This window comes from Tetrao urogallus (genome assembly GCF_951394365.1).
Source record: "Tetrao urogallus genome assembly, chromosome: 19".
Lineage (NCBI taxonomy): Eukaryota > Metazoa > Chordata > Aves > Galliformes > Phasianidae > Tetrao > Tetrao urogallus.
Genome location: NC_136832.1, coordinates 1,361,473 through 1,385,690, shown reverse-complemented (window position 1 = coordinate 1,385,690; position 24,218 = coordinate 1,361,473). Strand labels below are relative to the sequence as shown.

Sequence of the window (24,218 nt, the reverse complement as noted above, 5' to 3'; positions counted from 1 at the left end):
TTTAGGGATGATAATAAAGTGGGCTGATCTATTTAATTTATCTTTCTGTCTCTGACTGAATCAGTCCATCTATTGCTTCAAGCCTTGCGGTTCCTGCCTGTTGGGTCTGGAGGGATTGCAGGTGAGCAGAGGTTGCCCAGTGTGTCTGTGCTCCAGGTCGTGTTCCCATGCCCCTTTCTTTCCCATCTGGGCATCTCTGTGCTGTTGGGCTGGGGACACTCCTGGCCTTTCCTCTCTGCTGTGCAATGGGATTACAAAACACCCATACCCTGCAGCCCTTGGAGCCTGTGGCTGTTCCTCCAGGAGCTGTGCTGCGGGGCTCCTGCACAGATGGTGCTGGTGTTGTTCACAAATTTAATGCTATTTCTTTTTGAGCAGTGCTCTCCAGCAGTACAGCCGGGATGCTGCTGCACCCTGCAGGGGCTGACCTGCACTTCTGTGCTCTGCAGCTGAGCTGTCTGTGCCTCCATCTTCTCTGGTATAGGAACAGAGCTGCGCAGGAGGATCTGAGCCAAAGCCCTCCTGTGCTTGGGAGAGCGATCTTTGCAGCGGCTCCTTTCAAGTGGTGAGTGGGGCAGCCACAAGTCCCAGACAGGGCAAGGAGGGAGCGATAATTGCCATAAATGCCCCGGTTTTCACTAAGATGTGAAGTCCGAAAGGTCTTTCAAAGCAAAGAGAGGATCATTGTCTCTGCTCAATGCCCCTCTGTGTGTGGAGCCAGGGCAGCTCTGCCCCTGCCCTGATGCTGGGCATGCCTGGCTGCAGGGGAACATCCTGTCCAGACAGCGCTGGCCCTGGGCCCGCTCAGCACAGGGAAGTCCTGGGAAATAGGAAGCTCCTGTTGGAAGCAAGGCCTCCGTGGGGCTGGGAGCCACCGGCACTGGGCTGGCCGTGTTGCTGTGGGCTCCTTGGTGGGGTTGACGTGAGCCTGACTCCCATCTCCGTCCCTGACCGTCCTATTACTGTGAGCGTGGCCGTCTGGTGCCACGAGAGCCAGGTTCGTGGCCAGGGCTGTGGGCAGTGCTGTGCGCCTCTTCCCTTCTCTTTGGGCTCTGGTCTCACTGTGTTTGCACAGATCTGTGAATGCGCAACCAGGGGTGCTGCTCACAGCTGGAGGCTGCTGTGCACAGTTGCAGCACAACAGGTCTTGGCTATGCCCAGCCCAAGGAGCTGCACTCAGCCCTGACCCTGAGGTGGTCGGAAAGGTGCCATGCCACCTAAGCACTCAAGTCTTCAAGTATCTATCGCAGGTCCCAGAACTGCTGGCTCCAGCGTGACACAGCATAGGGGGTCCCCCAGTACTGCAGTCTGATGTTGGGGCTGTTACTGGGTGAGAGGCAGCCCCAGAGAGGCCTGGGCTCAACCAGGAGTCACATCTGGCTCCCAGCCTGCCCCAGGGGATGCAGGATCTCATCCTCTGTGTCCCCAGTGATGCTGTCTGAGGAGTCCAGTCACCCAGGTCTATTTGAGGTTTTTGTTTTCTCCTGCCTGGTTCCATGCCCTTCTCACGCCTTCTGAGCCTGGGCTGTGTGCCCAGCAACCTCCTTAGAGAAGGGCTGCTCTCTCAGCAAGGCAATTATTCCGAACGCCAGCAGGAACAGCCGCGTCTTGGGACCCCAGCCCATATGTTTTGTGCCTTTGCTTTTCCTCCCTGTCATACAGAAGGTGCTCTCTGCCTGGCCAGCTTCCTTTCTGCCCTGGGCAGTTTGCAGCAGCTCTGGTACCCAGCATGCAGTCAGGCTGCCCACACCTTGCACTCTTAGGCCTGCTCTTTCCACTGCAAACCATTGGGATGTGAACTGAGGACCTGGAGAAGCCAGTGTGTTCTGGGTCAGTCGGTCCCCTATGGGATAGGGAGTGGAGCCAGGCAGGTGTGCAGCTAGTGCCTGTGTTTGCTCTCAGCTGCGCTCAGTGCCTGGTGCTTCTCAGCCCTGTGACCTGACACCCAGTGCCGTGCTCTTGTTCACCTCTCTGGTCTCTCTCCTGCCCCACATCACCTCTCTGCCTCCTGCATTAGCAGCAACCCACCTGTGCTCAGTGCTCCCCTTCCCCCTGTCCCAGCTGAGCCCACAGTTACAGTGCAGCCTGCTGAGTGGTGAAAGACTGGCTCTGCCCTGACTGTGGCAGCCTCTGCTGCTCCATCCCAGCTTGTTCCCAGGGGGTGGCAGTGCCCTCAGGTGTTCATCAGCACATCACTCCCGGCAGGTCTCTGCAGCATGGCCCTGACCTGGCACATGCTCTCATTGCTGTCTGTACGTCTGAGCCTCTTCCAAGGTACAGATTATTGAAGACAGATGCTCCCTCTGCAGGGAGACCTGGCACGATGGGGAGGGGGTGGAGGTGGGGCTCCCGAAATTCCGACTTTCTTCCACAGCTGCGTTCCATGGGGACCATGACTTTACTCTCCCCATTACGTCAAGCACAGCTGCCATGGCGGATATCCGCCCTGCTTCCTCCCTGGGGGAGCAGCGGCCGTCGAGGAGCAGCGCGGTGCTGACGGGGCCTCGAGGTGCACAGCAGCAGTGCCACGTGAGTGCTGCGGCCATGGAGGGCTGAGCTGTGCTGTGAATGACTGCATTCCACAGGGCTGCTAACGGGCAGCTCCTGCTCGGTGCAGGGCTGACTGGAAGAGGAATGCGCTTTCTCTTCCTATGGACTAAACAAAGCCACCCCGCTGCCTCAGAACCAAAGTTTTCTTGAGCCCAAAATGCTTTGTATTGGTTTGAGTTCACTTTGAACGTTTTAAAATATGCTTTTCTTTTTCTTTCTGTATTTATGGACAGTTCAAAGGGAAAGGCCATTTCTAAGTGATAGATGCAGAGTTGGTTCCATCTTGGTACCTCTGGCATGATCTCTCTGCACAGAAAGCATCAACTGCTTTGGGATGCTTCCCTGGGCAGCCTGGGCTGCTGTGAAATGTGGAGGTTGGTGGCCCTGCCTGTGGCAGGGGGTTGGAGCTTCGTGATCTTTGGGGTCCCTTCCAACCCTGGCCATTCTGTGATTCTGTGAAAAGATTTTATCACTAAATATTTAACGTGGGTGGCTTGGTAAGAAAACTGGGCTTGCACAAGGCATCTTAGTGCTGTGTCCTTGCATGGAGCTGGGGGCAGAGGTAGCCTCCTCCCTATGGCTTCCCTTGCTCTGCAGCATCCAGCACACGAGGCAGTGCCTCTTCCCCCTTTGCTTCTCTGCCCCAAGGGCTGTTTCTGACACAGCCGCTTCGCACGTTTTCCTCTGCTGAGCTGAGTCGGCTGCTGTGCCATGGCCAACTCTCGGAAACCCATAAATCTCCTCAAATCTTCTGAAATCATGAAATCAGCCAAAGGAAGAAAAAAAAAGGGGGAAAGAGGGGGAGAAGGAAGAAGAAAGAAATCTTTGTCAACAATATGTTTAGGAAAGGATTTTTTTCTTCTCTGGGGGGGTTCAGTATTCATCATTTCCATCTTCAAGATTCCCCCTGCAGCCAGGGGGGCTGGAAATGCTGCACTCTGCTTCAGTGTGAGCCCAGACTCATGTAACCAGGAGAGCTGCGAGAATACGGAATATTGCAAAACTTCATCTGGTTCAGAAGACGGGCGAAGCTGGTGGCCATTCGGCCACATGCGTTTCCCCAGATGCTGCAGCCTGGTGCTCATCATGGGCTCTTCTCCTCCCCTTCCCTGCAGGTCTCTGAGCCCGCCTGCCCCGCACCCTGCTGGGCTGTCCCCCCAGCAGTCCCCAGCTCCATGTTGGGGGTGGGTTGCTGTGTCCCCACCTCGTGGCAGTGTCGCCGTGCCCCAGCTGGGTGCGCAGCCTGTGCCGCCCCGACCGCACGAGCGCATCTGTGCTACTGGGGCAAAGAGACGTGGAGAGGTTGGGCAGATGGACACACATCATCCTGCAGGAGCCTGGGAACAACTAATTGGGCATAAAATTAGCTGCAGCTTCTATTGCTGGATTTTATTTTTAAATGCAGTGGAAAATACGCTGCTGGAGGGGAAATCAAAGGGGCCTGAGCTTGTGCGTGCAGCCTATGGGATGCCAGTCCTACTGTGTATGCCCTGCTCGTCCCCAGGCAGCATATGGTGCAGGAGCTGGAGGGGCTGCAAACCCACTGTCCTTCATGGTGTGTCCCTAGGACACACAGCTGGGCAGTCTGGAAATATGGGGCTATCATGGAAAGCCCTGGGAGGGACGGAGTCACCGCCTCTCCTGGTGCAAGAGGGAGGTAAATGTGTAGGAGCAATGCAGCAAGGGCTAAAAGGAGCTCAGTCTGAAGGGGGATGCTGATGCTGGGGGTTTGCAGGAGCCCAAAGGGAGTTTGCTGGCGTGCCCAGAGAAGAGGAGTCCAGAGGCTGCGAGCACAGCCTGCACACAGTGGTTAGCTTTCAAAGCAGTGCAACCTGTACCTGTAACGATGTCATTTGGAAGCTAACACCATTTCCAAGGGCAGGAAACACCGGAATGCTGGATTTCCAGGTGAGCTCCTCAGCACCAGCTTCCCAGTGCCTCCCAGTGACTGCAGAGACACTATGCATGACCACAACAAGGAGCTGCAGCTTTTGGTGCCATGCTGCCATGCCCCATGGATCAGCAGGAGGGAACAGCGGCATTCTGCAGCCTGGACCAGTCTCAGCCTCAGCTCCTGTAACTGTGGTAGCCCAGGCCAGCACCCAGCAGCCACTCGGCTGTGGCATTTGGGTTCTGTTTGTGGAAGTCCCTCTGCAGTCAGCCACCCACCCAACCGCAGCAGAACTGAAAGCAGGGACCTTAGGGTTCTCTTCCCAACGGCAGCGCTCGGTGGGATGTTTGGAAGGGAAGCTGAGTCATTTAGCCAGCACTCACACTGCTCCAGGCGGTGCAGGGTGGGGGCAGAACGGTGCAGCTCCCAGCCGCTCCTGGAGACCTGGGCTGGGCACAGAGCTGGGGAAGCATCCCAGGACGCAGCTATTCCCCACCACCTTTTCCCAGCCCATTCCTCTGCCCCCTGCTCCAGCTAAGGAACCCATTTTTAATGAGCATCACCGGGCCCTGCTTGCTCTTTTGCTTTGCAGCACAGAATTACAGGCTCACGGAGTGCCATTATTTCCTCCAATTGCAGCTGCTGGCATTGCGTGGTTCCGCTCAAAACTCCAGTTCCCACCAGAAGACAAAAAAACCTCCCGTTTCGCTGTCATGTTCGAGAACTGAAAACTGCAACATTATTCTGCAGCTCGTTAGCTCTCTCTCTCTCTCTCTCTCTTTTTTAATCTATTATTTAATTGTCATGATTTTGGAATATCTGACTCTCATTTTTGAGTTCTGAGTCATTTGAGAAACAAAGCCCAAGAGACACAGAGCAGAGCAGGGAGGCAGGAGCTCTGCAGGAGGACTCCTACCGAAGGTCTCGGCTTGGGCAACCAGGAGGGGTGAATATGGAAACAAATGGCTTTAATCAGCTGATTAGAGCTGATTTGTCCCTGGCCTGGGTATGGGTTAGGTCAATAACCTGACCTTGGCGATAGGCAATTTTGTAGCAGCTGCACAAAGCTTGCTGCTATTGCCCTGCACGTCCCTGGGTTTGCTGGAGGAGCTGAGCCCAGATGCAGCCCAGGAGGCTGCATGGAGGTGGATGCCAAGGCGGTGGCTTAAGGAAAGTGCACTTCCAGCATTCTTTGCCCAAAGCAGCAGCTGGGGAGATTTCCCACCCAGAGCCCAGAAGCCTGCAAGTGTGGAACTGGATTCCTGCAGGTTTGGGCACAAAGCTGCCTGTCACACAGCCCAGGGCAGCCATGGAGCTCTGGGTGCTGAGATGGGGAAAGAAGGACTCACACGGCCCAATGGGGGCTTCGCTCTCCCATCCCTGTGCCCGGGAAGCTCACCGTGCCCTCCCTGCTGTCCTGTGAGCGTCTTCATCTGCTTCGCCTGCACCTTTACACCAACACTGTTCTGCTGAGCACCTGGGTTCTGCTGCCAGGAATGACGACATCTCAAAGCAGGATGACTGCACGCAGGGATCCGGATGGCCACGGACCGGCTTGGTGGGGAGAGGGTGGGAAAATGCCATTTGCACAACAAGCTCCTTTCCCCATCACTGGGACATGCCCCAGGGCGACAGCTCCAGCAAAGGAAGCGGCTTTTGGAGGGTTTTCTCCTTGTGTTCTGGGGTGTGGGAAGGACTGGAAACATGCCTGCTGGCTGCAAGCACTCCCCTGGGGCCGTGTGCCTCTACAGAGGGACAAAAACCATCTATCGGAAGGAAACTCCGTTGCTAGGGTGAGAACAATGCCAGCACACTTACACTGAGCCACGAGGCCAGTGCTTTCCCTGCGGGACGGGGAGGACGTGGCAAGGAGAGGGCATGGGGTGGGGGGCTGCTCCGGGGAGCCGGGGCATTCTCTGCTTCATTTTGCTGTAGTTATATCTCTGTCTTGCATAGTTTTCTTCCTCTTTATTCTTATTCCGTACGAATATGCCTTCATTCCTGAAAGGGTGTTTGGGACTTACAAAATAAAACCCTACAAACAAATAAGCAGAAATAAAGAGCACCTGAATCACGAGGCTTAGGAACTGTGGGTGCCCATCCCTGGAGGTGCCCAAGGCCATGGATGGGCCCCGGGCAGCCTGAGCTGCAGGGCAGCCAGTGCACAGCAGGGGTGCGGCTGGGGGCTGCGAGGTCCCTCCAACCCAACCGTGCTGTGATTCTGTGATTTTGGCATCCCAGCAGGGCAGCCCCATCCTGGTGGCTCAGGGGCAGCTGGCAGTGCCACCTTGCAGAGACGGCCCTATTTCCTGGCTCTTTGGGCACTGAGAATGCTGCTCCCCCAGCCAGGGACCCCTCTGTGAGCCTCTGGGCCAGTGCTGCCCTGGGAAAAGGTTTCAGAAAAGAAAGCAAGAATGCTCCAGCTTGATTTTTGTTTCCAGGCAAGCAAACCTTGCCAGGAACAGATTATAGCCTTGGATACGGGGGTACATTGCTGGTGAGAGGAAAAGCTTTGGGCTCAGAGCTCAGGCTTAGAGCCATCGGGGTGAGCTCCCACCCGAGGGTGCTGCAGAAATTGGCTCAGCAGGAGCCATCCTCATTTACGCTTTGTTCTGTTGCACCTCTTCATTTCTTCCTATCCCAAAGGAACATGAATCTGCAGTCTTGCTGCCCACAGATGGAACCCCAGACAAAGCAGCTTCACATCTGTGTGCTGATGGTCCGATGCCGGAGCCCAGTGCGTGCACTGAGGAGAGGTTCACCACCAGCAGTTTGGCAGCCCAGGTGCCCGAGTCGTCAGGCTCATGCAGAGTTCAGAGTGCCCACAGGCTCCTGAGGAGGATCCCTGGGCTCTCAGCTGGTCAGCATATTGCTGCAGCAGCTCTTGAGCATGTCATGGGGCTGTGTGAGCCCTGCTGAGCTGTGCTGGTGGCTCAAATTATCCCACTCGTCCTTATCTCACAATCATTGGGCTCTCCCAGATACATCTCCCTGCACTCACAGATGGGAGCAGAAATCCCATTGCTAAGCCCTCCCTTTGGAACTCATCCCGTTGCAGTGACTCCAAGCTCATCCCATCCTTCCTGTTATTTCCCAAACACATGTGGAGCTGCAGAGCCGCCCACCAGAGCCCCCAGATGTCTTCTCTTCCCCATCCAGTGAAGATGCAGAGAAGCCCAGCCCTGGGCAGCCGGCAGCCCCCACCCACACACTCCATTCTCCCCTCCAATGAAGTCCTTTTGTTCCTTCCAGTTTCTCCACTTGTCACCCGTTCAGCCCCGGCAGTTCAGCCCAGGTGGCCCCATGTCACCTGCTTTTGTTGGGACAGGTGGATTAGATAAACCTCTTTCCTTTGCCTGGGAAATGAGCTGTCCTGCGGCTTGGGGTGAGCAAGGTGCCCTTCCTTTCCTCGTCTTTGTTCCTCACCTGTTGCTTTGTCCTCAGCAAGTGGTTTGTCTGTGAGTCCCTCCGGGTGGCATTGTAACACAGCTGGGACAGGGCCACACCAGGACTGCTTTTCCTGGTGCCTCACCTCCCAGGCAGGGCTGTTCCTCCTGTGATTTCTCTGAGCTTGGCAAAGATCTGAAGTCAATGCCCGTGTCAGCTGCTGGTGAGACGCTCATCCCAAGAGCCTACAGGTGTGCTGGACATGCTGGTGCCAACTCCTAACTCTCCTAACTCAGATTTACGTGGGACCACCACTCAGTGTTTACCCAGACATGAGGCTAGTAAAGGCACAGCTGGGGCTCTGGCTCTGCCCTGTCTGTGCTTATTGCATCCATCCATTCCTCAGGGCTCGCTGGGAAGCAAAGATGCCATTTAGTGTCATATTCTGCTCCTTCTCTGCCTGGCCCATGTAGTGAAAGTAGGCTGTAAGCATGCAGGATTTGCATTAACTCATGGCAATGTTATTGTCTGGCAGCACAGCCCTGGCCCTGCCTCTGGCTGGTGATACTCGAGGCTACAATAGCAGCAGGGTGGCAGGGTGACAAGGGGTAGCATGGCAAGGCAGGAGGACGACAAGGCATCAGAGTGACGAGGTAGTAGGATGATAAAGGGGCGAGGTGACAGATAGCAGGGTAACAAGGCAGCAGGGTGGTCAAGGCTGCACCAGGTTGGCTCTCTGCTGAGCTGAACCTGCTTAGTCAGGCAGATCCTTTGCTTCAAAATCTGGGTCCCTGCAGAGGTGACATCTGTGTCACTGGGGTGTTCCTTGCATTGCTGGTGTCCAGAACCCACATGTCCTTGGTTTCCTCAGACAAACAAGGCTGAATTCTCTTCCCCCCATGCTCTATCCTCTTCTCCCTTGCTTTTCTTTTTTCCTCTGATTTCATTCATGCCTGGAACTTATTATGTACTCCTCAACACGGATTGCCCATCTGGTACCACCACTTCACTGCAAGCACTGTGTCCTCGTGGGGCCATAGCTGGGATGTCCCTGTGGGGCTGGTGCTGCCTGCACAGCGTGGGTAGTGGCACAGCTGCCTCCCTCTGACCCACAGCCCCATGGATGGGCAGGAGCTGCTATTCACCTGGCAATGGGCCTGGCACCAGGTGCAGCAGGGTGCACTGCTGTGCAGCATCGCTGGATGTTTCTCTGGTTCCATGTGAGTTTGTGTGTCGTAATTCCCCTTGCATGGCTGGGACTGCGTCCAGCCCATGGGAATGTCCCAGTGCTTGGTGCTTCCCTGCCTGTGCTGGAAGATGGGTCTCCTGGCACGTCTGCTTTGGCTTGAGGCTCTGCTGAGGCCTTGAGAGCTGTGGTGTGAGCAGCACTGCAGTGGAAGGGTGGTTGGTGCACGGCTGTATTGAAATGCTTCAGAGATTCCTCACTCTGCAGCTCCCTGGAAAGCAGTGCCAGTGCGAGGCACACCGGGAATCACAGCAGCTAATGTCCAGGGCTGGCCATGGGCTTCCTCAGAGCTCAGCTTGAGCTACTCCAGACATTCCTCATTCAACACTGGTTGAAGAAAGCTTGGTTCCTCTTCAAACAGCCTCTGAAGACCTCTTCTCGCAGCTGATTCAGCCAGGAAGAGAAATGCCAAGTTTGGCAGCCATTGGGGAAAGAATTATGAGTGATCCAGAGGAGATCCTTCTGCCTCTGTGTTCATCCCCAGTGCTGCTGTGCCTATGGCAGATGCAGGAGTGCACCTCAGGAAGGCTATGGGGTGGGAAGCAGCAGGAGAAGTCCAGACAGTTGAGAAGGAAAACTGAGTGGAGCCTATAAGGCCATCAGTGGGGCAGGAAGGTGGAGGTAACTGCACTCTGCTAATCCTTGCACCCAGCACTTCTGGTATTAGCAGCAGTATACTTAAAGGAAAGGGGAACACATCATTCTTTTTTTCCAACATAAATCTGTACATGAATGTCTTGAAGTTCATTGGCATAGGTTTTCCAGCAGCTAAAAGCTGAAAGCAAGAAGTTATCCACAGCTGCACACAGACAGGTGGGGTGAGGGTGGAGAACCATAGACTCGTAGAATCACAGCATGGCCTGGGTTGCACAGGAGCACAGTGCTCATCCAGCTCCAACCTCTGCTGTGTGCAGGTCACCAACCAGCAGCCCAGGCTGCCCAGAGCCACATCCAGCCTGGCCTTGAATGCCTGCAGGGATGGGGCATCCACAGCCTCCTTGGGCAACCTGTTCAGTGCCTCACCACCCTCTGGGGGAAAAACTTCCTCCTAACATCCAACCCAAACCTCCCCTGTCTCACTTTAAAACCATTCCCCTTGTCCCATCACCATCCACCCTCACAAGCAGCCGTTCCCCCTCCTGTTTATTCGCTCCCTTCAAGTACTGGAAGGCCACAGTGAGGTCTCCCTGCAGTCTTCTCTTCTCCAAGCCAAACAAGCCCAGTTCCTAAGCACACTGCCCTCACTGTGTCTCTGTTGCACCTTTCCCTTCCCCAGCCCCTGCTCCAGGCACTGCTGCAGCCCCAAGCAAAACAGAGGGGTGCTGGGGCTCCTGCTCTGCAGCCAAAAGACCGAAATGAATCATAGAACGGCCTGGGTTGAAAAGGACCACAAAGATTATCTAGTTTCAACCCCCAAAAAACAAAGCCTGTGGGGGTCTGGTGAGCCTCCCTCCTGCTGCCTCTCCTGCACAGGGATGGTTTCCCTCTCAGCAGTGGCACATGGCATTGGGAGCACTTCCTCCTTCCCCACCTCGCAGGGGCTCACCGGCCCCACAGAGCCCCACAGGCCGTGAGCAGGAGCTGGGTGCTCTGCTGGTTCTCCTACATAGAGAAGCCCAGGAAGGAGCGGTGCTCGGCGGTACGGCGCTGGGGCTGCCCCGCTGGGTTCCCTTCCAGCAGTGGAGCTGCCTTGATGTGCAATGAGCATCTTGCTTCAGAAACAGCACTGCAAGGCAGCCTGCAGGGAGCTGAAGGAGCCCTCCTGCACAAAGCCCGGCTGCACTGGAAGCCGCTTTCACTCCTCTCCTTGGTGATATCTCCTTGTTTATTATTTTGCTCACTGTTTGATCCCTCCTTGTAAGCAAGCTCAAAATGTCCTTCTCAGGCAGGGCCCCAGCCTTGCTTGGCTTGGTGCTCCATTTGGAAATGCGTTACATTATTCACTTGTGACCGTATTAAAAACAACCCCAATATATATCTGAGCTCCTTAGGGCTGTCATAAACTTGCAATGATTAAAAGCAGAAACTCGTTGGTAACACTAAATCTTGGTAGGCGAGACTCCTCAGAGCTTTCCATAGCGTTCCATAGCGTTGCACGCACTGAAACCCTCGGGGTGTTGGGGACGAGAGGATCCCCCTTTCCCAGAGCCCGGCCGGGGGTGGGGATACGGGGGGCTGAGCCCACGGGAGCGTGATGCACGGGGGCCGGGGGGGGGGCTGCGCCTCGGGACAGGGACAACGCCCGGGGCGGGGGGGAGATGGAGCTGAGCCCCGTTAGGGGGTGTAGGGCTGCGGGAGGCACGGAGCCCGGGGCGGGGGTCGGCGCGGGGCCGAGCGGCACGCAGAGCCCGGTGTCCCGCCCGGGTGGGCCGGGGCGGCGGTGACTCAGCCGGGAGAGGCGGGCGAGGAGGAGGAGGAGGAGGAGCGGCGGCCGCCGCAGAGCCGCTCACCTGCCCCCACCGAGCGGCGGCAGCGCCCGCCCGGCCCCGCCATGGCCCGCCGGGCCGCCGCCGTGCTGCTGCTGCTCGCCCTCGGCTGCCTCCTGGGCATCCTCCTGCTCTGCCTCGGCTCCGGGGACACGCGCGGCCCGCCGAGCTTCAAGGTGAGCCGGGGGGGGAGGGGGACCGCGCTGCGGGGTGGGGGTCCCGGGAGCGCCCCGAGAGCCGGGCGGCCCTGCGAGGGGGGGCGGCTCCGCGATGCGCGGCTCCCGCTGCGGTCCCTGAGCCGCTGCCGCGGGGTCGGGGCGGGGGGGCGGCGCGCCGGGAGCCTCCAGCTGCACTGCGGGGCGAGGAACGCTCTGCTCTGCGAGAACGAGCTGCTCTTTTTTTTTTTTTCATTGTAAATTCAGGCTCTGAAGGAAGTTCTCAACCAACTCCTTGCTGGGGAAGTGCTCCAATTCACTCTTTTGCTGCCCGGATCTTTTGTTTTACAAAATCCCGTGTCCTCCAGGGACAGACAGCTAGTGCAGGAGGAGCGGGCTCCTGCCATGGGAAGTGGCAAACCCAAACCTCTTTCTCACCCCGAGCTTTCTCAGCCAGCCTGATGCCAGCTGTGTGTCTTCTCTCAGGGTTTGACCGATGCAATAAAGATTAGGTTGAGAAAATGAGCTGGTTTAGCTGGGGTGATAGTCCTCAGTTGTCAGTAGACTTTAATAATTAACTCTTTTCCTGTGACACATTGCTCTGCTGTGTGCTGTGGCATTTAGGACTGGGGTTATAGCTGTTTTCCAAATGGATTTCATCCCTTGGGACAGAGGGGAAACGGATGGACCTCTGCTGAGTCCCACCTGTGCTTGCAGTGCTTTGGTTGCTGTGCAAAGCCTATTCTCCAGCAGTGGCAGCTCAAAGCCAGCTGTGCTCAGAGGATCCCTTTCCCCTCCTTGCAGGATGCACGCAGGTTCCTGAGGCTGAGCCCAGGGACCTGGGCTTTGCCCTATCTCTGGATGGAGCAAGCATAGACAGTGACCACAGTGGGGCCGTTGTCACCGCAACACCGCCCCACAGCCACCATGGAAGCCAGCAGCTGTGTCCCCAGCCCTGCTTGGGGCAGGAGGAGACAGCGAAGCAGGGGATTCCAGCCCCACAGCCAGCCAGCAGCTTCCCAGCCTGTGTCACGCTGCTGTGGGACGAAGGTGCCCTTGGGGGGTTGTGAGTGCCTGCTGGCCTCGGGATCCGCCCTGGGCTCAGGCTCTGGGCAGTGGCAGGAGTTGTGCCATGGCCCTGCTCCATCGTGGCTGTGAGTGGGGGCTGCAGGCCCATCCTGCTGCAGTACTTGGTGGCTTGGTTGTCTCAGCAGCAACTGCTGAATGGTCGCTCGGCTCACTGGCGAGCTAAGGTTAACCCATAGCTTCACTTCTCTTTCCAGCTCCTTTGCTTGAAATATAGCCCTAAAAATACCCCAGATTATTTATTCTGCTGCCAGAGGGACTGATCTTGGGAGCGTGTGCTCTTCTCCTTCCCTTCTGGGTACACAGCTGAACTTACAGCATCGCAGCCTCACAGCTCTGAGCCGTTTTCTTTCCTTCTGTGGGATCAGCAGATCCCGTGGGTACACAGCTCAGCTGTCACGGTGCCACCAGATGCTGGCGTTGTGGGACTGTCCCACGCTCTGGGGCCAGGTCTGTGGACACGTGCAAAGCCGTGCCAGGGTGCTTGTGGCCAGGGCAGGGCACAGGGGCTGGCACCATGGCAGGACTTGTCCCCAAGTACCATGCAGGAGCTGCCAGTACATGTGTACCCTAGGTCTATAGGGCTCTGCTCAGTCTGAGAGGAGAGGGTCTGCCCTCAGAGGCTTTTAGAGCAGAGGGCACAGGGACATGCCCATGGGGGGCAGTGGGTTCTGCAAACCGCTCTGTGCTGCAACCCAGGTCTGATGCAACCCCCATGCAGCAGCTCCAGGCTGCAGTTGGGCACAGAAATTGGGGTTCAGTGCGTGTCACCAGATAGCACCTCTCCCCAGCTTCTGCTCAGGGCGAGCACACAGGAAGCCAACAGATGAAATGTGGTTAAGAGGGGGGTGTGGGTGAGATGCAGCCTCTGTCTCCCTCACCCCCACAGAGCTCAGGTCTTGCTCTTGGTGTGAGGTCAGGGCTGCTTGCTCCGGTTTGCCTTGCATGGCAGCTGGGCCACAGCATCTTGCAGAGCGTGCCCTGCTCTCTGCAGGCCCCAGCAGGCAGAGCAGCTGTCCCAGACATGCACATGCTCACCATGGGGCACACACATGCCTATGCACATGCGTACATGCAAGCACACATTTGCAGGCACTTAAATACACATGCACATATCCACACAGGCAGCTGCATGCACAGACACAAGCCTGCATGCTTGCATGCGTTCTCACCCCTACATCTACATCTACAGTGAACGTGCCCACACGTGCATCTGCATGTACACATGCCCACGCACAAGTGCCCTCACCTGCGTGCACCCCTCTGGAAGCTGGCAGCCAGCTCAGCCCCAAACTGCACTTTGTCCCTGGGTATTTTTCTCCCCCTACAGGTGCACAGGGCTTCTACTGCACATGTGGCCCAGTCTCCCCAGGCAATAATTGGGATGGTGTGGAGGACATTGGGCCCCTGGGTCTCCTTCCTGCTGGCCACAGGGCTGGTGGGCCTCAGCAGCACGTGCCACTGAGCAGCTGGATGCTGCTGGGACCCTCCTGGGGACCCTCACCTGCAGGGCCCTGTCCCCACCAGCAGCCCACAGGCAGGGCTGGGACAGAAGCAGCCTGTCTGGGGGGCCACATGGGTGGTGGATGGCTTCACAGCATGCAGGTAAAGCTTTTCTCCAGGCCACGTTTAGGATGGAGGTGGTCTCACCCCGGGGAGATGCTCAGCCGGGGCTCCTGTTAGCAGCAGCACAGCCCCGGCCGGTGCCGGAACCCTAGCGATCCCATGCCCTCAGAGGGGTCTGGGGGCTGTGGCTGGAAGGGACGGGTGGCTCCTCCTGGAGCCGTGTAACCGCGCTTGGCAGGAGGAGAGGGGTTATTTATAGCCGGAGAATGGCCGAGCCTTACAAGGGCAGGCAGGGATGAGGTGGCGGGCTGCCCTTCTTTGGAGCGCCGGGGCCCGGGGCAGCTCCCAGGTGTCCTCCCGCCCGGCGGGGCAGCACTCGGCCAGGGCAGCGCTTCTCCGTGCCCCCCCGCCCCGAGCAGCGCCTGTTCCGCTGCCCGCGGTGCCCCGGGCCGGGAGGGAGCGCGGAGTGCGCGGCGGGGCCGTGCTGGGCGCCCGGCTGACCCCCGCCTCTCCGCCTGCAGTACGGCATCGTGCTGGACGCCGGGTCCTCCCACACGGCCGTGTTCATCTACAAGTGGCCCGCGGACAAGGAGAACGACACTGGGGTGGTCAGCGAGCACAGCATGTGCGATGTGGAGGGTAAGCGCTGTCCCGGCAGCGGTGGTGGTGCGTCCCTCGCTGGCCCTGCTGCCTCCCCGCGCTCCCAGCGGGAGCAAGGAGGTGCTAAGAGGGGTCCTGCTCTGTTCCCTAAACCTCCCTCGGTCCCAGGGAAAATGTGCTCGGAACACACCAACAGTTTCTCTCTCCAAACCCAGGGTGGTTCACTGCCCAGCAGAGAGCGAGCTGTGGGCAGGCAGCTGCAGCTGAGCTCCGTTCCGCTGTCGTTGCGACCGTCCGTCCGCAGCAACCCTCAGCCTTTCTGAGCATCCAGGGGGGGAGCGAAGCCACTCCCCGAGCATCCTCCGCCCACCCCATGGCTGCAATGCAGTTTCCCTCTCCGCAGGTCCTGGCATCTCCAGCTACAGCTCCAAACCTCCGGCTGCTGGGAAAAGCTTAGAGCACTGCCTGAAGCAGGCTATGAGAGACGTGCCCAAGGAGAAGCACGCGGGCACTCCGCTCTACCTGGGTGCCACGGCCGGCATGCGCCTGCTCAGGTAAGCGTCAACCCTGCTGTGCTGCCAGGGGGTCTGGGGACGTCCCTGCAGGGATGTGACCCTTTCCCACCTGCCTGCAGCTCCTTCTCTGTCCCTTTCACTGCTGTGTCTCCGTCTCTCCTGCAGAATTGCAGACCCAAAGTCCTCAGATGCCGTCCTCAGTGAAGTGATGGCCACACTGAAGTCGTACCCCTTTGATTTCCGGGGAGCAAAGATCCTGTCAGGGGAAGAGGAAGGGGTGTTTGGCTGGGTCACGGCAAACTACCTCCTGGAGAACTTCATCAAGGTGGGCAGGGGCACGCAGCAGGGCCAGCAGGGCAGTCAGGCTGTCCTGCAGCTCATCATGTCCCACACCCACTGCTGTCTCCTTGCCTAGCGTGGTTGGCTTGGGGAGTGGATCCAATCCAAGAAAAGGACCCTGGGGGCCATGGACTTCGGAGGCGCTTCCACACAGATCACCTTTGAAACCAGTGATGCCATTGAAGATCCCAGAAATGAGGTGATGCTGAAGCTGTATGGCCAGCCATACAAGGTGTACACCCACAGCTTTCTCTGCTATGGAAGGGACCAGGTCCTCAAGAGGCTGCTCTCAAAGGTCCTCCAGGTATTGGCATGTGCTCGCCTGTCACCACCCCAGCATTCATTCAGAGTGGGAGGTACCAGACCTGGCTCCTTTAAAGCACCTTGCTTTGGACTTGTGGCTGGCCCCGTGGGTTCAGCAGTGGGGTCTGGGGAGGAATGATATGAAGAAACCCAAGCGTAGTCAGGCCTCCCGCTTCCCCTGCAGGCATCTCTTAGCCCTGTTCGGTAGGACAGGCCAGCTGCACGTATTTCCCAGCCAACTCGGTGCAACTCAACTCAAAAGCCAACACTGGCTTTTGCCCCTTAAGCCTCTCCCACAGTCCCAGGGCTTCCTCCTCTCTCCTTAAGCCTGTGTCAATCATCTCCAGACACTGGTGGCAACTGCTGAGTTCCGTGCTCCTCTGCGTCCCGCTGCCCAGGCTCATCAGCACCTCCCACCAGGAACCGGAGGCAGTGCAGCACTGGGGCTGTGGCCCAGGGGAGCTGGGATGACGTGTGTTGCTCCTCCGACAGGCTGAGAACTACCAAGAAACTGTCGCCAATCCTTGCTGGCCCACAGGCTACCGCAAGAGTCTGTCACTGAGCAGCATCTATGACAGCCCCTGCACGGAGAAGGAGCGGCCCGGCCTCCCCCTCAACACCACCGTCGTCGTGTCCGGCACCGGGAATGGGAACCTCTGTGCTGTGCACGTCAGCAAGCTCTTTGACTTCACCAACTGCTCCTTCTCCCGCTGCTCCTTCGATGGCGTTTTCCAGCCTGAGGTTTCGGGAAACTTCATCGTAAGTCCCAGCGCAGAGCAGGGTGGTGGGGGCCCAGGTGTCACATGGCAGCAAAACCCGACTGCAGCTCTGCAAGGATGGTTGCTTGTGCCCACCACACTGGTTACAGCAGCTCTCTATGGTGCAGGTTTGCTCCCAGCTTGTCCTACAGCTGCTTCCATTCCTCCATTAGGCCTTCTCTGCCTTCTTCTACACGGTGGACTTCATCCAGACAGTGATGGAGAGACCCGTGCACTTGCCCAGTGACCTGAAGGACGCTGCTGAGACCATCTGTGCCAGCAGCTGGAATGAGGTGGGTTCCCAGGCACACGGGGGAGGAGAGGGCTGCTTTGCACGGGGCATCCCCCAGGCTCCAAGAGCAGCCCTTAGAGGGTCCTGGATGTCCCGGCACCCTCCCATCCCATGCAGGATGGAGAGGGTTGGTGATGGTTCCCACATGGGACCAAAAGAGGCTCAGGAAGGTACGAGCAGCACCTTGGCCAGCCAGGTGCAATCACCCAGAGCCTCTGACTACAGAAACTACCTGAACCCTGCTGGCTTGATCTCTTTTCTCTGTTCCTCCATGGTCCCGTTCAGCTGTACCAGAAAGCTCCCAGGCTGGAGAAGAGGCTGCCTGACTACTGTGCTACCAGCATGTTTGTTTATCTGCTCATCACAAAGGGCTACAACTTCAACAACCGTTCCTTCCCCAGTATTGCCTTCCAGAAAAAGGTGGGTAACGCCAGGGCACACAGCATCCCGTGGTACTCATTCAACACTGGGACAAAAAGTAAGAGATGAACCCACACCAAGAGCTGAGCGGTGTATGAGGGAAGGTCCTCGGGAACAGGAGCAGAATGGGACTCCCAGTTTTGGGGCATATATTTTGGGAACAAATGAACTGACCTAACCGTAGGGTTGTCACGGGGTCAGGAATTTCAAGGTCCACCAGTTCCTCCTTGGCCCTCCAAGCAGCAGAGATCTCAAACAACCCAGGCTTGTTGGGAAGTGAGCTCAGGGCAGGATCCCAACTTTGCCAAGTCCAACCACGTACGTGGGGCGTGGGGTGGGGAGCGAGGTCAGGACTGTCCCAGGCAGATGAGATCCTCCTCCCGTCAGATGACCAGTTAACACACGGACACTCACCCACCGGGGCACTCTTTGTGCCTGGGCTGGCCGGACCCACAGGTGAGCAAGGACTCAGGCTGCTGGAGCTGCCTTCCACTGGGCTCACAATGGAAGGTCCCCGAGGCTCGCGGAGCTGGGCTGACCGGAGCGCTGACCGTGCTGTGCTGTTTCCACAGGCAGGAGAAACCTCCATCGGTTGGGCCCTCGGCTACATGCTGAACCTCACCAACATGATCCCGGCAGAGGAGCCTGCTTCCCACAGGAGCATGCTGTACAACTACTGGGTCATCCTCATCCTGCTCTTTGTGATCACCACCCTGACAGCTCTGCTGACTGCTGTCTACCTGCTCCGGCGCAGCAAGTCCAGCACAATCTAACCCTGGGACAGGACAGCCTTCTCTGCAGCACCCAACACCATCCTTCCTGCTGGAGTCTCCGTGGCCTGAGTACTTGGGATTCAGCAAGTGCTTGGAGACACTCTCCCTCACACCTGATGCTGTATAGCCCAGAAGGAAAGCTGCCCCTTTTTGCCCTCCCTTTGCTTTCAAGCTGCAGAAAGAGGGGGATAAAAGAGGAGGAGAATGTCTTAAGGGATTCCCAGTGCTACTCAGGGACAGATGCTGGAGCAGGCTTGAGGTGTGGACATTCATACCTGGGGTATCTGTCTGCCTCTTGACCCGGGCTGGTCTGGGCCAGTGAGCCCAGACAACTGTATTCTCACATACATGGGGAGGGTGGGGAATATTACTCTAGTCCTTATAGCCGACTCACTACCTGTCCCTGGAGAGCCAGCCCCGCCATTCCAGGGAGCTCTGGGCATCACCCAGAACTTAACTGTCTTTCTGGTGGATGCACAAACCCCACTGAACTTCCTGAGGGCCACATCCTGGCCTGGACTTCCACCTGTCTCTGCTCAGGGCCATCAGGTAGAGGCTTAGCAACAAGCAGAGCAAGCAGCGTCTTGTGCCCCCCAGCAATCAGATGCAGTGCCTTGCTCATTCCTGCAGTCCCTGTGCCAGTGTCAGCTCTGCCACAAGTGCTGCCTTGGGCTCCCAGCTGCTGCCACAGGGGTACAAACTTGCTGCAGGAGCAAGGCTTTGTGCAGCTTGAGGGTTTGAGTCCTGCATCACCCCAAGGCAGACATCTGGGAGGATGTGCCTTTATTTCTGAATGAGTGGGGAAAAAACAAACAACAGGGACATGGGAATGTGCAGGAAGGCTTGTGGGCTTTGTTTTCTTTTGTTTTGTTGGTTCTTTTTTATAATCAGAAATAAACCTTTGTAACCACTCCTGTGGCTTTGTTGGTATGACAGCAATGGGCTGACAAGGGCTGCCTGTGCTGCAGGCGCAGGGGCACAGGTGGGCTCCCCTGGGACACAGCTGCATGCCCAGCTTTACCCGAAGGGCTCGCTCCCTTCAAGCCTGCCCAGTGCTCAGACACAGCCATGGCTTTGTAGCCTGCAGAATCGTCAAAGAATCCAGGCTGGGCTTAAAGCCTGGTATCATGCCCACCTGGAAATGGAAGTTTCAGGCAGCCTAGCTGAGAAGTTCAGGCTTCCCAAACACGGCCATCCCAAAGGTGCACGCAGGCAGCTCCGCTCTGTGCGGTCCCTGCGCCCCGGGGCACACAGGAAAGGCTCTGATGGCCACGCAGGGCAGAACAGCAGCCTGCAGAAATTCAGTTTGTCAGGGCAGGCAGCTCTGAGCCGCCAGGCCCATAGAACCACCTGGACAACCGCACAGAGGCCATCCTAGCTCCTCAATCCCACCTGCTCACAGCCCGCTGCCCGGCCACGTTCCTCAGGAGAGAAGCAGCTTCTGGCTGCCCTCCCTATTCTCACAGCACCATTTCTGCTCCGCCGGTTTCCTCACCGACTGACATCCTGCCCTGCTCTCATCGCGTTGCTGTAGCGCCGTGCTCTGCTGAATGAGCCGTTTTCTCACTTCAGCTGTTCTGACAGCTGCTTCCCATCTCCCCGGAGGAGCAAACAGGATTCCGACTCACGATGCTCCGACGTCTCCTCCCGCCTCCCCCTTTCCCAGCACACAGCTCCCTCCCGCGGCTCTGCTCAGTGACTGCGCCCGGATCTCAGGCGGAAGGAAGCGCTTCTGTTCCCCCTCTGAAGATGAACAGTTGCCGCCCCGCTGGAAGAAAGCGGCTTGCTGCAGCACCCGGGTTTCCCATCAGTTTTCCCATTTGAGAAATTCAGCTGCAACCGATTCAGATCCACACAGAGCTGCCAGCTTAAACCTACGGGCTTCGTTCAAGGGTTGCAATTAGGGGAGAAAAAAAAGACATAAAATTCCAGATCTTCCTGGGTGCCTCTCTGGGCATTCGAACATTCCCTTCCCCGTGGGTACAGCATCCAGAGGCAGAGCCCGAGGCCAGCAGGGTGTCTCAGCCCGGCTCTGGGCACACACACCTTGCTCCCCCCCTTTGGGACAGACAGCATTGCAAAAGATTCAGGACAGCAGCATTTGGGCGAGCAAACAAGTCGTGCTGTTATGAGCACAGGGAGACTGTGATCAGCAATGCTCAGTGATCAGAGAGTGTGGCAGCAGCTCTGCCTCCTCACAGTTCTGTCTGGACACATCCACGTCTAGAGATGTTTCGCAGCCCAGCACACTTGGGCTGTGACTCCTGTGGTCTCAGAGAGACCAGATTTTTCTGCTTCAACATACAGCAGAGGGGATGCGTCCAGGTGACGTTTGCCACCAGCTCCTTCCACCCCACTGCCAGACATGACTTCCTTCACAGTGTGTGCATTCAGCTCAGGACTTTTATTGGGTGCTCACACACAACTGCTGGGGACTCCCCTGAGCTCCCCAGCAGCACTGCAGATGTCTCCCACGCTGCAGGGGCACACCAAGCAGACAGAAGGGCTGAGGGCAGCAGCAGGATGTGGGCACAGCACACCGTGCTCCTGGCTACTCCACAATGTCCCCGTATTTGTTCCTCCTCACGGGTGGTGGCACTCTCTCTGCATCCTCCAGGCCAAACAGATTGTCTGCAACAGATAAGAGCAAGCTCCTTGGACCCCAGATGATCCCAGCATGTTTGGCAGGGGCAAGCAGAGAAGCACAGAGCCCCAGGGAAGTGCTTAATACCTCTTCAGCTTTACTGAGCTTCAGCAGCACAATGCCAACAGGGACAGCAAGAGGCAGCCACAGGAACCCCCAGCTCCAACCCGGTGTTTTCCATTGAGCAGTGGCTCAAGCACAAGCACGGTTTGCTAGCTCATCCCCAGCCCTGTTCCTACTCCAGCAAACAAAAAGCCCCAGCTCTTGTGAATGCAGAAAACAGGCAGGCCAGCGGGCAGCGGCTGTACCAGGTTGCTGCTGGGAAGGCAATGGGCACAGAGCACTGCAGGGCACTGGGTCAGGGCAGGAAGGGAGCACTGACAGCCCTGAACTGCTGCAACCCCGGGGAGCTGTTGCTGCTGCCCTGCAGAAGGGGGCTCCTCAACTGGAGGGTGTCACTGTGGGACATGTAGGATTGTGACAAGGACGCAGCCAGCAGCCAGCTTAGTTATGAGGCAGGAACAGCAAAGAGCTGCAGCAGGGAAGAACCAAGCCAAGCCCAGGGAGAGCCGTGGGAGAGACACAAAATCCACCTGCAGGCTGAGGCGCTCCGTCAGCCGTGCGGTGCTCCTGCGGGGACGTGCCCGTCTCCAAGTAAATCCAGAAGTCCGAGCATTTCTGCGTCTCCACTCTGGTCACCATATAGCTGGCCAAGGACCCTGCCGCTGGACAGACCGGCACGCGGGTGTCCTCCCTCTAACGCGGGCTGTGCAACTGCCCGTGAGCAGCGCCCGATCCCCCCGGGCACTGGGGAGCAGGAGGACGATCGGCCGACAACCGCAAACGCGGCTCCGCTCCCGCAGCTCGGGCTGCGCTCCCCGCGGGGCCCCGCGCCGTCACCGGGCAGGGAGCGGGGCCGGGGGGTCGGCGCGGGGCACTCACCCACTGACAGCAGCAGGTTCCACTGCAGCGCGTACGGCAGCCTCTTGTTCACCAGCTTCTGCACGGCAAAAGCAGCGCCGCCGCCTGCCCAAACAGCGAGCCGGGCGGTCCCGGCCACGGCGCCGTCAGGGCCGGGGAGCAATTAGCACCGGGCAGCCGCGCCCGCCGCGTCTCTCCGCGGCCGTACCTGCCAGGAAGGTGCCGATGCCCTTCATGAAGGCGTGGGCCTGGCACGCCGCGTACTGCTGCAGCGCCTGCGGGAACAGCGTCAGCGCGGGGACACCGGCCCCATCCGCCCCGCTCCCCCCGGCCTCGCCGCCCCGCACGCACCGGGTGTTTGGCGGCCACGCTGTCCTCCACCCGCCGCAGCCCGAGGTGCACCATCACGGGGCCGGCAGTTCCCGCAGCGCCGCCCGCGCCGCCCGCGCCGCCCCTTCCGGCACTGCCATGGCGGAGCCGTCGGGGCCGTTCGGAGTTCTGCGGGACGGTGCGGGCCGCTACCTCTGCTACTGCCGCCCCGCGTCCGGCCCCGGCTCGGCCGCCACCGTCTAGTGAGTGCCGGGCGGGGCGCAGTGGGGCGGGGGGCGATGAGCCCCGGCCTGAACCTCTGCCCCGCAGTGTGACCGACGCGCTGGAGATGTGGGCCGCGCGGCTCGGCGGGGATTCGCCGGAGGACGGCTTCGCGGAGCTCAGGTGGGCGCCCGGTGGGTGAGGGGGACCCGGGACTTCCGTCCGTCCGTCCGTCCATCCATCCCCCGCCGGGCTGGGGACCCGGCTCACTGCGCTCCATCCCAGCAGGGCAGCGCTGGGCCGCGGGGCCGTATCTCTGGGGCTGCGGGACGGGGCGGCCACGCTGCGGCTGCGGGAGGGGCAGGAGGCGCTGCTGCTTCCCCGGCTGCCCGCTGCCGAGGCGCGGCCGCAGCTCCAGGCGCTGCTGTTCGCCATGGCCGCCCGCGTCCGGGACCTGGAGGAACGCTTGGAAGGTGCGGCCGCGGGACGGGGCGGGGGGAGAGGGGCGGGCGGCTCGCGGCCGTCGGAGGGGCCCCGCGAGAGGGGGGGGGGTCTTTACAGCATCCGTCTCTCCTGCTGCGGATGCCGTGTGCCCACGGGCGGCGCCGTGCGGAGAACCTCGGGCAGGAGATCCCTCGCGCGAAGCAGCGCTCCGCGTGCAGCAGCACAGCCGTGTTCTCGGGACACCTCCGTGTGCAGAAGTGCCTTCCTGGTGGGGAGGTCCCCGCGTGGAGGTGTGCGGGAGGAGGGAGCCGTATGGCCGCGCAGGGCAGGGAATGGCCGGGCAGGGAAGTGCTAGGAAGATGCAGGCGTGAGCTGTGACCCCTGCTCCTGTCACACAGTGCTGGGCACGCTGAGCTACAGCCCCGAGAAGAACGCCCTCCAGAGCCAGCAGCCCATCCTGCCAGGTGAGCGGTTCTGGGGGCTGTGCTGCATATTTGTTCGCTTTCTCATCCTCTAGGAGGCTGTGGGGACTGGGAGCCCCCCGGGGTCCTGAGCCTCTGCCGTGGCTGCTGCCCGCACTGCTGTCAGTGCCCTCCCTGGCCCAGGAGGGGCCCGGCTCAGCGCGGCAGCTCCCGAGGTGTGCGGTGCATCAGCGGGCAGGCAGTGTGCCCAGCTGCAGGGGAGGGCCGGCACTGATGCTCTCCCAGGCTGAAGGCCCCGGCAGCTCCCCCGGGCCTTCCTCACCCACTGTGGCTGCCATCGGTGCTCTCAGGGCTCAGAAGGGCCTGCAGGGCTGCCAGAGCCCCCTGCTGACCTCTTGCTTTCCCTGTCCCTCCTCCCGTCTGTGGCAGACCCGAGCCCCAGAAAGAACAGGGCTGCTGGCTTTGCTTTGCCAGCAAAGAGAAAGATCCCGGGAGAGTCCCTCATTAACCCTGGCTTCAAAAGGTACGTGCTGCTCCACAGCCCGGTGCTGGGCCTGAGATCTGCTGGGCTGTGCTCTGCAGGGTGCACACTTTGGTGTGACTCCCTGTATCCTTTTCTAGCAAGTCTGTTCCATCTGGAGTGGACTTTGAAGACTCATGACCTGCGCTGTTCCATCCTCCCAACAGCAGCCTTGTCATCCACGTGTGGCCACTGAGGTCTGCCTGCACCATGCTGCTCTGCAGGTGCGATGCATGCAGGGCTGGGTTGCCTGGGGCAGGCAGCACCAGCTGGTCCCTGTGGGCAGCGGCTCCTGGGCTGTGCTGGGGCACACTCTGGGGGCAGACGAGGCAGTGGTGACAAAGTGGTGGCTTTTTGCCCTGCAGCTTTTCCCTGCTGACAGGTGCCACCCCTCTGCCCCACTTGCTATGAGTTGCTGGGGTTTTTAAA

General features: G+C 58.9%; 3 protein-coding genes across 4 annotated transcripts; 2 read left to right on the top strand and 1 right to left on the bottom strand.

Moving 5' to 3' along the window:
• Window positions 1–11,565: 11,565 nt before the first annotated feature.
• On the top strand, window positions 11,566–18,307 carry ENTPD2 (ectonucleoside triphosphate diphosphohydrolase 2; the record flags this gene model as incomplete). Its single annotated transcript, XM_079544846.1, has 9 exons — window positions 11,566–11,676; window positions 14,829–14,946; window positions 15,311–15,461; window positions 15,588–15,747; window positions 15,838–16,065; window positions 16,557–16,823; window positions 16,996–17,115; window positions 17,400–17,534; window positions 18,107–18,307. The coding sequence occupies 9 exons, from the start codon at window positions 11,566–11,568 to the stop codon at window positions 18,305–18,307; spliced, it is 1,491 nt and encodes a 496-aa protein (XP_079400972.1).
• A 2,551-nt stretch (window positions 18,308–20,858) lies between these two features.
• On the bottom strand, window positions 20,859–22,277 carry TMEM141 (transmembrane protein 141; the record flags this gene model as incomplete). 2 transcript variants are annotated; one of them, XM_079544638.1, is made up of 5 exons in its annotated part: window positions 20,859–20,938; window positions 21,545–21,676; window positions 21,894–21,977; window positions 22,081–22,147; window positions 22,224–22,277. In XM_079544638.1, 5 exons carry the CDS (start codon window positions 22,275–22,277, stop codon window positions 20,859–20,861), a joined length of 417 nt encoding a protein of 138 aa, XP_079400764.1. The 2 variants fall into 2 exon arrangements, with proteins under 2 accessions (XP_079400764.1, XP_079400765.1); XM_079544639.1 differs by lacking the exon at window positions 20,859–20,938 and having other exon boundaries at window positions 21,565–21,676; window positions 21,894–21,951.
• Window positions 22,278–22,340: 63 nt separating this feature from the next.
• Window positions 22,341–23,985, top strand: PAXX (PAXX non-homologous end joining factor; the record flags this gene model as incomplete). The annotated part of the gene is made up of 5 exons (XM_079544680.1): window positions 22,341–22,444; window positions 22,512–22,586; window positions 22,692–22,876; window positions 23,246–23,311; window positions 23,699–23,985. 5 exons carry the CDS (start codon window positions 22,341–22,343, stop codon window positions 23,983–23,985), a joined length of 717 nt encoding a protein of 238 aa, XP_079400806.1.
• Window positions 23,986–24,218: the final 233 nt, after the last annotated feature.